This window comes from Meleagris gallopavo, chromosome Z, assembly GCF_905368555.1.
Source record: "Meleagris gallopavo chromosome Z, MGAL_WU_HG_1.1, whole genome shotgun sequence".
In the NCBI taxonomy this organism is placed as follows: Eukaryota; Metazoa; Chordata; class Aves; order Galliformes; family Phasianidae; genus Meleagris; species Meleagris gallopavo.
In genome coordinates, this window is record NC_139435.1 from 43,883,295 (window position 1) to 43,898,932 (window position 15,638).

Here is a 15,638-nt window from a genome sequence, read left to right on the forward strand (position 1 = left end):
GAGGGAAATTTATTGCTAAGGAAGGGCCTTAGCCTTATTTCTTTCTTCACTTTTCTAATGAAATAAACACAAAAACTGTCTTCTTTGAAATCATTAGGAGGTTTACACTTGATAATAATGCTGCTAGAACCTTTTCTGTGTGAATGACAGAAATTCTGCTCCTTTAGAGACAGCATTAACAGCAATTCTTGCTCAAAGACATGTAACTATCACCCTACCTATGAAATGTCTACACTTTAATAGGTAGAAGATAAGCAGTAGCTTTGAGAGCAACAAGGTAGCAATTTTCAATGTAAATGCTATATTTGAATAGCTCTAAGACATTCATAATGCAACAGCATGCGTATTAATAATATTAGTACTACACTACATTTTCCTATATAAGATTTTGTCACAGAAGTTTCCTAAAAATATGCTTTGTTTGTTCATTTATTTTACTATGTCAAAGCAGTTTGTAAAGTACAAATTGTAGTTTATAAAGTTCTTGTGTGTCCTCTAAGAAATGTATGTGCTTCTTTTATATTTGATGTTATTTGCTATCAATAGGAAACAAGCTTTAATCATTCCTATTATTTAAAAAAAAAAAAAAAGCTTAGAGAGATATCCAGCAAAATTCATATTTTGGACATTTATCCCCTTCAAAATGTTTTAAGTATCTCGTGACAGAATAGTTGAATGATTTTCTTTCCCCTTCTCCTCCCCTCCTGTTCCCCTCCCCTTCCCCTCCTGTTCTCCTCCCTTTCTCCTTCTCTCCTCTTCCCCTCCCCTCCCCTCCTCTTCCCCTCTTCTCCTCTCTTGTCCCCTCCCCTCCCTACCCCTCCCCTCCTCTCCTCTCCTCTCCTCTCCTCTCCTCTCCTCTCCTCTCCTCTCCTCTCCTCTCCTCTCCTCTCCTCTCCTCTCCTCTCCTCTCCTCTCCTCTCCTCTCCTCTCCTCTCCTCCCCTCTCCTCTCTTCATTTAAATGGTGAATATAAAACCCCATAGACAATGTAAACACAATAAATCTAGCAATGTATGAATCCAAAACCATTCTAATTGGAATATACTAATGGAAATAAGTTTTACTCAGCTAATCTGGTAAACAGAGTAAAACCTTCCTGTTACTGCATCCCTCTCCAACAGCAGCATGTGTTCAATAGTCCTCCGGTTCATTCACAAGTCATGCTGTGTGTTCACTTATCCATCAGATCTGCTTGAAGTCAGCCTTTCTTACAGAACCTTTGTGAGCAACTCCCCAGCCAGTCCTCCCTGAAGAAGTTATCTGTTGCCATATACACACAGTTTTTATACATCCTGATATTCTTCTACAGCAAGCATCTTCTCCTCTGAAATACCTTGTGTTCAAGGATTCGTGGATTGATGAGTACAGAGGAGATGAATCTCCACCTATTCTAGGCTGAATTTTCATCATCTTTATTTCAAACACTGTATCATACGGGAAAGGCATCTCATGCTCGGGGAGGTAGAGAAAATCTCCATTTAACTGTGCTTCCTTTTGATGAGAAATAGATTATTTGGCATATCTGAGATTATTATTTTATTCAAACTACCTAAGCAATCAGAACTGAAAATTGCACAGAACAGGTTGTCCACATCACTCTTGCATTGCATGATAACTTCATCCAGCATGCAGTTACATGTCCTAGCATGATCATTTGCCTTTTTTTTTCCTAGCATTATACAATGCTTTCCATTGTAGTTACATGAGAATATAAATATCATGATTTTGATTTCTAAGCCTTCCACAATATGCTCCAGATGATTTTTCTTATCCTGAATTTTTCACTGGTATCTAGAGAGCACGATTTTTCCAATTGTTGGCTGTTTTCATAGTAACAAAAGTAACTCTTCTTTTTTTTCAAATTCCGAATATTTGTTTTAAAACAGATATAAATCGGTACGATCTGTTCTGGTTGTTTGCTGTGTATAGGTTTTACATGATTAATATCAGACGGGTGAGAATGCATGACAGACTCCTGTCAGGGCAATTTCACATGACTACACATTTGCCCTTCAGCTTCTCTTTCCTTTTCTGCTGCTTGCTTTTTTTGCCATCAATTTGCAAACTCACAGTCCTGCGTTTCTCTAAATTCAAAAGCTCTTGGAATAACTCCTTCACATTATGGTTTAGCTTGGCAGAGGTCTCCACGAATGCACACTTCCACTTCTTGGCCGTAGCTTCTCCTTCACTGCTTTCTACCTCTCGATTTTGGTTCTCATCATTTTTGTTCCCCACCAGCATTATTGGAATGCTTTCTACATCACCTTTAATCTGACATATTTGTTCATAGATTGGTTTAAGTTCTTCCAAGGACTGTCGACTGGTGATAGAGTAAACCAAAATGAAAGCATGTCCTTTAGAAATAGAAAGACGTTGCATGGCTGGAAACTGATGGCTCCCTGTAGTGTCAGTTATCTGCAAAGTGCATATGCTTTTATCACAACTGATCACTTGCCGGTAGGTGTCTTCAATGGTGGGGATGTAGCTCTCTCTGAAAGTGCCTTTCACAAATCTCAGGACCAAAGAACTTTTGCCAACTCCTCCAGCCCCGAATACAACAACCCTGTAATCATTGCTTTGCTCCGGCATGTTTCTCAGTGTGTCTGTTGTTCAGCTAGAGGGGAAAATCTAGGAAAGAAAATACCAAAAAATAAAGATATTAATGCAGCTAACTTCAGTAATTGAACTTATCTTTCCCAGTAAGAGAAATAAACGTGGTAGAAGTGATGTTATGCATGTTGCAGAGTTGCGGTCTAGCCTGGATAAGTAATAAATGACTATCTTCATCACTTACTTAAAATGAACGTTGTGATTTTAAGTTATATTCCTACTGGAATAACATTACCAAAGCAAAAAGCTACATATGGGAACTGGTATTTTATCATGGCCGTGTCCTGAACAAACTGAGCAGAAGTGAGACTGAACTCCTCCTTTGTATCCAATAAAGTGTTTCTAATCACTGTTAAAGCACACTGCTACATATGTGTATGACAGTCAGAGAATCACTGAATCATCAAGGTTGGAAAAGACCACTAAGATCATGTTGTCCATCTATTAGTCCATTGCTCTGAATATGCCGTCTCTTCGGCAGCTAGGGAATTTATTTCCTGTGCCCCTGGACAACACGTCTCCATGACTTGTAAAATGTATTTGCAGATTAGCTGGAGTACTGCATCCAGATTTGGGGCCCCAAATACAGGAAAGATGTGGAGCTGTTTTAGAGGGCCTGGCGGAGGGTCACAAAGATGACAGAGGGCTAGAGAACCTCCCCTATGAAGACAGGCTGAGGGAGCTGAGCTCGTTCAGCCTGGAGAAAAGAGAGCTGTGAGGAGACTTCATTGCAGCCTTCCAGTATTGAAAAGGGGATTATAAAAAGGAGAGGAATCAACTTTTTTCAAGGGTAGGCAGTGATAGGTCAAGCAGGAATGTTTTTAAGCTCAAGGAGGGATGTCATGGTGAAGTTCTTTACAGAAAGTGTAGTGAGATGCTGGAACAGCTGCCTAGAGAGGTTGTAGATGCTCTGTTCCTGGAGATGTTCAAGACCAGGCTAGATGGGGCCCTGGGCAACCTGGTCTAGTATCAGATCTGGAGGTTGGTGGCCCTGCCTGTGGCAGGGAGGTTGGAACTTGGTCATCCTTGGACTCCCTTCCAACCCAAGCCATTCCATGATTCTGTGATTCTATTATTTTCTTCATCTAACTTGTCTGCCCATTGTATTTATGACTTGCCTCTTATGTTTGTATTTGAGGTATTAATAATATATTCATTTTCTTCCACTCCAGAGGGGACAGAGAGACAGAGTTCCTGCATAATAAATACCTTCAAAAATTCTGAAAATGAACTGACTTGTATATTTCCCCTCACTGTAAAATTAGGTTAGAATATCAGGTTAGAATACAGACAGAACATTAGAATCCAATGTGGGGCCCATCTACAAGAAGGATCATAAGGAGCATCCAGTGAACTACAGACCTTTCAGCTTGACCTCTGTATCAGGGAAGGTGATGGTGCAGATTGTCTTGAGTGCGATCACGTGGCATGTGCAGGACACCTAGATATCAGGCACAGCCAGCATGTGTTCATTAGAGACAGATCTTGATTAACTAACGTCATCTCCTTCGATTACCAGGTGACCCACCTGCGGATGAGGGAAAGACTGTTGACATACTCTACCTAGACTTCAGCAAAGCCTTTGACACTGTCCCACAGTATTCTCCTGAGGAAGCTGGCAGCTTAAGTCCTGGGCAAGTATGTACTTTGCTGTGTAAAGAACTGGCTGGAGGACTGGGCCCAGAAAGGGTGATGGTGAATGGAGTCAAATGCACCTGGTGGGCACTCATGAGTTGTGTTCCCCAGGATTTGGTACTGAGGCCTGTCCTCTTCAATGTCTTTAATGATGATCTGGGTGAGGGCATTGAATGCTCCCTCAGTAAATTTGCAGATGGCATCAAGCTGCAGGAAAATGCCAGTCTGCCTGGGAGTAGGAAGGCCCTTTAGAGGGACTGGCTGGATTGCGGGGCTGAAATCAGGGGGATGAAGTTCAAAAGGATCAAGTGCTGGGTCCTGCATTTTGGTTACAAAAACCCCAAGCAGCACTACAAGCTTGGGGCAGAGTGGCTGGAAACCTATGTGCAGGAAAATAATTTGGGGTATTAGTTGTCAATCAGTTGAGCATGAGTAGCAGTGTGCACAGATGGCATTCTAGACTGTATCAGAAATAATGTTGCCAGCAGGAGGAACAGGGAGGTTATCATCCTTCTGTACTCAGCACCAATAAGGCCACACCTTGAGTACTGTGTTCAGTTTTGGTCCTCTTAGTACAAGAAAGACACCGAGGCCATGGTGTGTGTCCAGAGAAGGGCAACGAAGGTGGTCAGAGGTCTGGAACACATGAGGAGTGGCTGAGGGAACTGGGATTGTTCAGTCTGGAGGAGACTCAAGAGAGACCTTATAGCTCTCTATAACTACCTAAAAGGAGGTTGTGGTGAGGTGGGAGCTGGACTCTTCTTCCAGTTATCTATCAACTGAATGAGAGGGATGCGCCACGGGATTTTTAGGTTGGATATTAAGAAAAAAACTGTCTTAGAAAGACCAGTCAAGTATTGTAATAGGCTGCCGAGGGAGGTGGTGGAGTTAACGTCCCAGGAGGCATTCAAGAAACATGTAGATGTAGCACTTAGTGGGTGTAATGGTAATGGATTGATGGTTGGACTTGATAATTTTAGAGATCGTTTCCAACCTCAGTGGTTTGATGATTCTATGATCATATAGCCCATTGGTGCTGGTAAAATCCTTCTCCTTTTATAATTGAAAGCAGTTAAGAAAAAGATACTCACTACGACCTATCACAGTTTTGGTTTTGTTGCAACGTTTTCACCATGTTGCACTGTTAGAATTCCATGCAAAGACACATTGCAAATTTCTTTGAAACTTTTTGGCTAGATGTTTTAGAGCAGCGTTCATTTTTATAAAAAATCTGATCCTATACTTGTTATCTGGAGCCAGAGACTTTGATCCAGTTCTTGAGCTCTTATGACGTCCTATCGAGATGTTAGTTTGATATACAGTACAGCATTGTCAGATGCTCTGTATTAATTTCCTGAAAGCTCTTTTTCCTCAGGCAAAATCATCTCATGTCAGTCAGATTTATTTATTTATTTATTTCTTCATTAAGCCTACGGAAATGTTCCTGTATTCTCATGGTTATGATGAAAATCCAATGAAATTTCAGCAATGCATTTGGTTCAAAACCTTACATGAATGTAAAACAACAATCCATAAGGCTATCTAGTGATGATACCATTTTGCAATGATACATGATGGAAGGTAGACATTAGTAGAAAATGCTGTTAGAAATATGATGGATTAGAACATGGTTTATGGTGACATCAAAGGTAAAAAAGATAAGCATTATGAATGAAGGGAGAAAAAGAACTCTGAAAGGATTTTTTACATGTCTATAGAAAAGTATTTCTGTGGGAGTATTATCACGATGTTTGCCATGATGGCATTTAAAACAGCTTTTCATTGCAACGTGAGGTTTTAGTGCATTTGGAAAGCACTTTTTTATTCCCATGCTGAACAAAATGTTCTTTGAAAGCATGCTTCTTGATGATCAGCCAATATAAATTGTGATTTCTTCATTGCAGGAACGTTGTAAGACTTGATTTATGTCAGCTCTGGTTTTTAGGTAGATGTTGTTCTTGCTATCTTTGTAAGCAGATATGAATACTTTTGTACTTTGTTGAAGTTTTTGTTGATACTTGAATGCAGCTTTGGTCACAGATAAGCATCCATTCAAAACACCTTCTATTTTTGCATTATATTTACATAAAATAGGAGGTCAACTCACCAAGTAACAACAATGCGAATATCTGTGCATAGATTAACCGTAAAATACAGCTAATAAAAATTATTTGATATTCGGAGCATAACTGTTTCCTGAATCAAAATTTTAGTTTGAAAATGTTGGCTTATTTTCAAAACGTTTATTTATAATTCTGTTAATTCCGTGCACTTGAGTTTAAGTCTGATAATTTTGTAAGCAGTTAGCAGACTGTTGGGTAACGTTAAAAAAAATAGATTAAATTACATTAAATTAAGTAAAACACTATTTACTCATAACTGTTACAACTTTTTAAATACCTTCCTAAGAAGGGAAGTATTTTAGACCGTAGCAAAATCAAGCTTGAAATGCAAAGAAATCAGTTACATAATTTCAAAATAACAATATGCTGCATTTTGTTCAATGTATTTATGCAGTGCCAGAGATCTTTAAGATTTCTTTGGGTCTTCCTCACTTGCACAAACAATAATGATACCAAATGAAAAGTTTACCAAGAGTGGACTAATGTTCTACTGGGTGTCACTTTCCAGTTAGTGGATTGGGTAACCTTAAAATTAAAAAAAAAAAAAAAAAAAAAAATCTACACTCAAGGTCTGTTTGAATTCATCTTTACTTTTGGCATGTTAGATACTTCACTTAATTGGAACTACTTTTAGATTTATTTATCTATTGGAGTATTTGGTAAAGCAGTATGTTATTATTTTAAGTGCTTAGAGACAAATGTCACTGAGCAACCTTAGAGGTCTTGCATGTATGTAGATAGGTATTTGTTAATTCACGCACAGAAATAAAAATGTTGAGATAACAGCATGGTATTAAATCACTATAGAACCGATATGCTTTTATTTGATTTTTCTCCCCATTGTAACAACTGGGGTTTGTTCAGTTTACCATGGATTTAATTCATCTTACTAAAGAAAAAATTACAATTTTATATATTAACTTTTCACTCCGTAATGCCATTGGATAGAGCTGTAGAACTTTTCACTGAAATGTTCCACTTGTACGAATATTTGCATGGTTGAAGACTAAGTCTCATCTCTCAGTCTGTTTTTTAAGAGCAGAATGCTCTTTATGGAAATGAGGTATGACTATACATGCTGTGGTGAACTTCTCTGGATGTCCACTACCCCTCAAAAAGTAACATTTTTTCTGTATCTAACAGAAAGATGTGTGAGCTAAAAGTTTTCCTTAATGAAGAAAGTTAGAAAAATATGGGAGAAAAAAAAATCAAAACCAAAATTTCTCAAGTAAACGTTTGGCTCTAAATGCTTTGGGTGCTAATTCCCATATACTGTGAGATTCATGATAAAAACATAAGCATATAAAAGTACAAATTGACACATAACACTGTGGATGTTCTTGGAAGACTGTTTCTGTTCAGCAGAAAAAACTGTACAATGATCAATGGCCCTTTTGCCTTTCCTCCTTAGTCCTCAATTCCCTCACATAAACTTGAGACTGTTCAAACAACACTTCTGTAGAAGCAGAATCATCACAGATTCAAGTGTTGATGACTTGTTCAAGAGTATATAGCTCCTACTGTTCCCTCTTCTTGCCACACATGTAGTGACTGCTATCTTCACTACTGAGATAGTTCAGATAGTCTTATATAGACTAAATAATTCCCCATTCAAAACAGTGTGGATTAGATCTAACTAAAGGCTATCACTATCTGCTTTTCAGTCCATGCCTTGCATAGCTTGCTGTCCAAAAGCACTACCAGTCAATGAAATATATTTTGCAACTGTTAGGCAAGAACTTGTGAATAGGTTAATACAGTGGGTTTCAGGGCCTGAAAGAATATCTGACAAATGATTATATAGTGCAGTTCTGTCGACAGTAAGGTTTCAAGTGCTAGGAAGAAGCCTGCGCTTTCACCAGAAATTGTCTGTAGATCAAAAAGTTTGGAAAGCAGCAAGTAAAGTATAAATGCGGGATGTGACAAAAGAATGAAGATTTCTGATAGTGGTTTCAAAATTTTCACAATAATGTATTTGCTGCCTATGATGTGCTATTTGCTGATGTAGTAGGAAATATATTTTTTTTATATATATATATATATATATACTGTAAAGTGTATTTTCTTTAACAATTACTTTGCAAATCTGCACCTCAAGTTGTTACTTTTGTTACAAAATACTTTTGTTACTGAAATGTTGTGTTACTTTTAAACAGGAAAGCGATTTCATATTCGTTTTAACCATTTTCCCAGGTTTCTGTACTTTCTATTCTGAAGTAAAAAATGTATACTTAGCCTTACGAGTAGTTTACTTTCAACTCATGTTTCTTTTCCTTGTAGCAGCGTGCAAAATTATAAAAGTCTGTATTTTAAAAATAAAAAATACTTTCTCAGTTACACACATCTGCTTTCTAATGTTTGAGCACATAAAGAAAACTGCAGTGCGTTTTGTTTGCAGGAATATATTAGCAATTTGTGTTAGCCAATATTCGAATACACATAATACCTTTTTAAGAACAAACAAAAGTTGTCAGTCTATATTTTCAGAAAAGAATATAGAAATCAATAAAAGACAGTAATTTTGTTTTTCCTAACTTCACATTCATTTTAAGGTAGAACTACTGAATTTTATTAGAAGGGAAACATCAGTTAGCCAGGAATGTATTTACACTTTTCATATGACTGGTTGCCTACACACAGATTTTAATCAGTGATGTGATTAGAATCACAGTGATCTGTGAAGATTTCATTGACACCTATCCTGAATCACCTTAAACCAATTCCCGTGCTTGAAGTCATGATGAGGGAGATTGTATGTCACTGACACAGCCTACTGCAGCTCTGCATAGTCAGAGGAATCAGAGGCTTATTCTGACCTCATAAACATAAGTCTAACATTCAACTCGAATTTACTCAAGAGGATGTGCTTCTAACTTCACTGTGAGTGGAAGAGTATGTTTGTCACACACTAATACCCATTTTTTTTGTCATTTTGCGTTCACATCAATCATTATATAGTAATCAGTATTTTTGCTTGTTTTCTCAGAAAGGTGAAAGAAAATGTACTCTGTTTCAATTCATACATACAGTGGAATTGTCACATGACTTTTTATCACTGCCTTTGCAATGGTAACAAAAGTCGTACATTTTGTTATTTTACTGCAACACCGAGAGTGCAGTGAAGTATTTGCTGATAAAATCTTTGTTTGAGTGGAAACTAAAAAATAACTTTCTGAATAATTTTTCCTTTTTTCTTTTTTTTTTTAATGTTTCCTATAAGAAAAACTGTTCATTTGAAAAAGAAAGTAATATTTCTGATATTGTGTTTTTTTTTTTTTTTTTTTTTACTTTATTCTAGTATGTAATACTGACAATTCATCAGTAAGTTCTGTTTCAGTTTCCATGTATAAATGGCCTCATGCTTACATGCCACCTGGAAACTGGAAGATTGAAATGCATCTAATTAGTTAGTTATTACAGAATAATTACTGAGATTTACTGCAACTTGAGAGCAATTCAATGTAATGGTGTCCTTTTGATAAAAAACAATGCAGAGAAAAAAAATATTTGATTAAAAAGAAAATAAAGTAGAAGAAAAGGGAATATAGGGTTGAATGTGATCATTCTTTTCTGTAAGAGAATCTTTGAGCAAAAATAGTTTTTAATGCAATTTTTTAAAGATAAGCCTGGGGGAACAGGGCACACTCTGTCACAATGAAAAGGTGTGTCTTTGATTTTTACATGTGATGGTGGGATCTTTACAGGGACAGATGTATTGGTTAGCATAAAAGTGAAGTTTTCAGTTGAAACTCAAATGAAACTAGGACCACCATTAATAGCAACTTCAGAATCATCAGTGACAGAATAAATCTTATCCACCTTGAGAGGCTTGGGTTGTTGTTTTTTTTTGATACTATAGACTGCAGCGCTGGTATAATACAATACTGACCACTTGGGCAGGAGGAACTTTCTCTCCAAACTCCTATGTTCCACAGAGACCCGTTCTGCACTATACAAACGGGATATCGTTTAGTCTAATGAGCATCAGGGCTTATGTATCTGCTCTAGTGCAGAAGTGCAGGAAAACCTAGAAGAAAAATGTGCTTGTGCTGGGCTTTGTTGTGGGACATGCAGTAAACTGTGCTTCCCAAGTGTCTGGCCAATTTGCAGAGATTTTTAGGCAACTTCCAGTGAATGGCAAAAATGGTATTTGACACTGAAAGAGACCTTCTAGAATTTCAAATCCAATTCATTGCTGTTGCAGGCAACAATTTCATAATCTCTTCCATCGAGTTCCATCTGAAAAACATGCAGAACCTCTTCATTACTTCAACAAAAAAGCAATTTCAGTAGGTTAGTGCTCTAATGGTTTGAAACCATCCATTCTGAGTGTACTCACACCCCATTTATACCCATTTGTTCTTTGCTTTTCCCAGGGATGAAGACTGCTGTATATTGCAATCATTTTCCCAGACTTTCAATTCCATGGAGCCATTGATTTGCAGTTACATATTTGATGTACATATTTAATGTTTGGATAGCTATTCATGCAAAACCATACAAATGCATTGCGCAATGTAAGAGGTATCATGAGACCTGAAGTTATTTCATAGTCCCTGAAAAATGGCACAGATGCTGTTCCATGAGAACTAGGCTCTACTGCGTTTTGCAAGCACAGCTGGGTCCCCCTGCAGGGAGCTCCTGAAACTGGAGTGAAGTCAGAACAGGGGGAAAAACAATAGCCAAAATAATCATCTGGCCCAGAATTAACCATTTTAGAATCTGAAAACATTCCAGGTACAATAACGTATAAACCCTAGCAAAAGTAAAAACAGCAATCACTTGTAACAGCTTCATTTTTATTAAAAGGTATGTGAGCGCACACATCACACGTGCAATTATGTCAAATCACAAACGGGCATTAAACATCCATGTATGATCAATCACACATAAAAATAAGAAATTCAGAGAATTATTTTAAAATGAAACACTTCAAATCTTGTTGCTCAGCCCGAGCTCACCCAGCTGTGACTGCACCACACAGAACAGCCCACATTTTACAGGACAGACACCATAAGAGGAAGTACTGTCATCTATGAATTCATGTCACTTACTTGAGAATAGCCCTTCATGATTTATTTTCATTCATTCAGCTGAGAACTGCACAATATACAGAGCAAACAAAATATTTTTCACCTCGAAGATGAATGTTGAAAAGTTGTGTTTGTTCCAAAGAAACCCACAACATTTTTGTGTTCTTTCCTCACATAAGGAAAAATGTACTTTAACATAAAAATATTTTTTAATAAAAAATTTTTTAAAAACCCTCTCTTCACACCATTGTAGTGGCAGTGTATTAAGTAGGGCAAAATTCAGCACATACAGTTTTAATGAAAGGCAGTTCAAAAAAAATAGAAAGTGATACAGCTATGACTAGCATCCCAATAAACAGAAAAATAGTGCTGTTAAACTGGTCAGCGTGCATGTTACCGGTTCCTGGCTTCTATACCAGCCCCAGCTTTTACTGTGCCATATTCTCTATCTGTGGCAACGATTTGGATCAGATCTTGCAGTTGTAACTCAAGCAAAACTCTACTGAATTTTTTCCTGAGTGAGGACTGTGAATTTGGATCAGAGAAGGTAAAAAGAACCTCTACTCTCCTTGCAAAGCTATGTTTATGGATAAGGCAATGAAGACAAGTGACGGAAAGAAATTTACCTGTGAAGGAACAGAAGGCTGCAAAATCTCCTCAGTTTCTGCCTGTCATCAAACCAGCTGCTCACCCTCTCTGCTGTGGGTTTTTCTGTGCTAGGAAAGGGAATGCGTCTCAGTCGCAGGGCTGTAGGTCTATCCTCTCCTCCTCTGTCTTGGGTCCTGTGATGCCCGTTGCCTGCTGCCTGTCCTAGGCTGTGGCTCTGCACTCTCCCCGAGTGCTGGGGCCAGGTGGGTGCTACTGTTGGCTGGGCTGCAGCTTCACTCCTGCTTTCTGCTGCTACAGATAGACTGGCTTCATCCTCCGCTCCTCCGCTGGTGCTGCTGCTTAAATGGCGACTGCACAGCCCATCTAGGCTTTTAACTGCCACCTACTGAGTAACTGTGGAATATGTGTATGGATGCATATGTTACATTGGCTGCAAATTTCTGGCATTCTCCCCAAATGCAGTGCATTTTTACAAATAAACTTCAAGCCTTCCAAATATTTAGTAGTTAAAACTGTAGTTTACTTTAATCTTATACTTTTTTTTCCCCTTTTTTTTTTTTTTCCCAGTAGCTAAATGGAGCAAGATCACTCCTTTAACTTCAAAAAGCTTACAAAGCCTTTGGTTAGGCTAATCCTCAGTGGCCTAAATCACCGTAGCTCCATCCAAATCAGTGGAGCTCTGCTGATTTATATTAGCTGGGAAATTTGTATTTTAGGTCCAATATTTATTTGCAAAAATACAGTAGAAATGAAACGCTAAAAGCAGATGTTATCCAACAGAGCCTTTCAACATTTCAGTCACCGGAAGCAGATGAGATAAATTTTCTGTGTGTTTTCCTGAGAGCAGAGTAAAATCATTTTCTTGGGTTTTACAGTCAAACGAAAAGTGAGCAAGCACACTGATTTTTCCAACTTAAAATGCAATTTTTTAATGAAAAATCCAGAGACAAGTTCTAGTGCCTCCTTCAGATGTTTATACCCAAATCACCTCCTTGCAATGCCCAGCTTTCTCTCTCCAGAGTAGAAGCGGGCTCTACACAACGTCTGCACATTCCCTCACATGGGTCACAGGTTGTTCTGTGTGACCGAGGATGATGGCACCTCATAACCTTGTGGCACCACAGTTTCTCTCAGTCTGCACACAAAACTGAGCCAAGCTGCTAGCCTGGTGGGGAAAAGGAGCTACCCTGCAGCGATAGGTGGCATCCAGCACCAGGTATGACAGTAAGGAGAGGATATGATTTTTAGATTTGCTGTGACTGTGGTGGGAACCAAAGGTTGAGCAGTAAGCTCACAACAGCTGGTAGGATTTGTTAAATGTCACTCGTGGTAAAGAGAGGCTTTGTTTTGCTCGTTTTCATGAAACATTCATATATCATGTTATTTTGTTTGACACAGAAATGAAAAGGTTTTTCCTTTACATGTGCATTTTGCAGATGTCTGAGAGCATTAGGTTGCTGGATGACCTGTCCTTCTAGCCCTGAGGAGTGATTTGTACTGGGTGCAGGTCTGGTACAGACCAGCCTTGACCCTTGTTCTTCAGGCCGCCAGACAGCAGGTATGGGCCCAGCCATGCCCCAACAGCCATAGGCCTACTGAAGCAGCCTTCCAGCACAGCCCTACCTCAACAATAATCTAACCCTGTGTGCTCTGAGGACTGGCTAATTAGTATACTGAAAGCAAAAAGTGGAGGTATTACAAGACTGCAGTTACTGCAACAAAGCAAAGCTTAATCTACAGGCTGTGTAATATTAGATAAAGATTTGGCTTTTTCCTGGTGCTGCCCATGGCAGCATGCACGTAGGATCTGGCTCTGCTTATTCCAGAGTCTACAGAGCGCTTCTGAAGCTATAAAAAATACATCTTCTCAGTGATTTGCAGGTAGCAGATCTCAGATCTAAGCAAGTATACCCTTACTACCAGTGCAATTTTTAACTTGCCTGAAAAGTGTTAGAAGCATCTGATGAGCATTAGAGTCATAATTTGCAACAACTTTCACTCATTTGATTTACACCACTAGTCAGGGAAATTTTAATTCTTGAATTGTATCCCAAAAAGACAGATGTTCAAACCTTCAAGACCAGGTCTTTTAAAATCCTGATCCTTTCTGAAATACAATTTACGTCAATTGCAACTATCAGCGTAGGCTGCTGTCATTCTACTAACATGTCCAAAATAAAGAGTTCTCTCATTGGCAGACACATCTGCGCTGGTATACACATGCTCGAGTTAAGCAGCTTTCAGTAGGGCTCTCCTCCCACTGCAATCATGGTGAGGTTTTTCTGAGCACAAGTGCAGTGCTAGGCTTGCACTATAAAGCCCTGCAAGGGACACAGGCTGCTGCAGAAGTAATGCTTCCTATTTATTTCTATGGAAATTACAAAAGATATACAGAACACATTAATGCTGTTTGATAGCTACAAAACACTACTTTTCAGCATAGTCACCAACATTTGCTACACATTTTTGCCTGTGATGAACAGGAGTCTGCAAACTGCACTTGTGAAAATGTGTACCAGTGGAGGTGACCCACTGCTGCTACCGCAGCAGTGTCCAATGCTAAGACCATACTCTAGACTGCAGGAGAACCACTGTGGCAAACTGAGAGAGTCAGTGAGAGGGAGAGTAGCTGGTGTTCTGCCAGGAGCTCCAATGAAGTCCCCTAGGAATGCCGCTCCTCCCCTCTGAGAACCTAAAATGCCCAAAAAAGACAATTCACGCAACCAGAACATTAACTCTTTAAGTCCCACTCCCACCAACAACAAAAATCACAAAACCACAACATTCCACCCCTTATTCCACATCACTGCATCATGCTTAACATATATCTACATGCAAACAAGCAGTAATTAACATGCATTACATACACATGTTACTGATGCCACATGGAGTAAGTGGATTGTGCTGGTTACACAACAAGCACAGATGGGAAACCTCAGCCGTTCAGGAATCTTAAAGGTGATTATGGACTGTCCTGAAGGCAAAAAGTTTGGAACATCACCAGGGGAAACAGTATTGCATGCTAAAGAGGCCTTACCATACAGTGAACTACCAGAAAATGAAAAGAAATATGCCCTGTTCACAGATGAATCATGTCGTATTGTAGGGAAGCATTGCAGATGGAAAATTGCTGTGTGGAGCCCCAAACAACAAGTTGCAAAGGCCACCGAAGGAGAAGGAGAATCAAACCAGAGGTGGCCAATTGCTTTATCTTTATACTGCCTCAAAGATGGTGGCAAGTGCCTTACGGGGGTGGTTACAGCAATGGGAACAAAGCAACTGGCAAAGAAGGGGTAAAACTATTTGTGCTGCTGAATTGTGAAAAACATTGTTGCCTGAACAAAGAATATGGTTGTAAAGGTGTGCCATGTAGATGCTCATGTGTCCAACTCGTACTGGAGTTCTAACATATCTGGCACAGCAGCACTCAGTGGGGGTGTGACTTCATTCATTCCACGATAGTCTGTCAGTCTCCATTTTCCACTGGCTTTACACACTGACCATATGGAGCAGTTAAAAAGTGAGTGAGTTTTGCTGATCACTCCCTGACTCTCTAGCTGATGAATCAGCTTATGAATGGGGAGCAAGGAATCCCTGTTGGTGCTGTACTGTGCACCATTTTTGTGGCA

General features: G+C 39.0%; 1 protein-coding gene across 2 annotated transcripts; it reads right to left on the reverse strand.

The window, feature by feature from the left end:
• Window positions 1–854: 854 nt before the first annotated feature.
• On the reverse strand, window positions 855–12,404 carry DIRAS2 (DIRAS family GTPase 2). 2 transcript variants are annotated; one of them, XM_085213582.1, is made up of 3 exons: window positions 12,027–12,404; window positions 3,972–4,137; window positions 855–2,627 (listed from the first exon to the last, which is right to left on the reverse strand). In XM_085213582.1, exon 3 carries the CDS (start codon window positions 2,586–2,588, stop codon window positions 1,989–1,991), a length of 600 nt encoding a protein of 199 aa, XP_085069708.1. In that variant the 5' UTR covers window positions 2,589–2,627; window positions 3,972–4,137; window positions 12,027–12,404; the 3' UTR covers window positions 855–1,988. The 2 variants fall into 2 exon arrangements, with proteins under 2 accessions (XP_085069708.1, XP_085069707.1); XM_085213581.1 differs by lacking the exon at window positions 3,972–4,137 and having other exon boundaries at window positions 857–2,627; window positions 12,027–12,403.
• Between the last annotated feature and the right edge of the window lie 3,234 nt (window positions 12,405–15,638).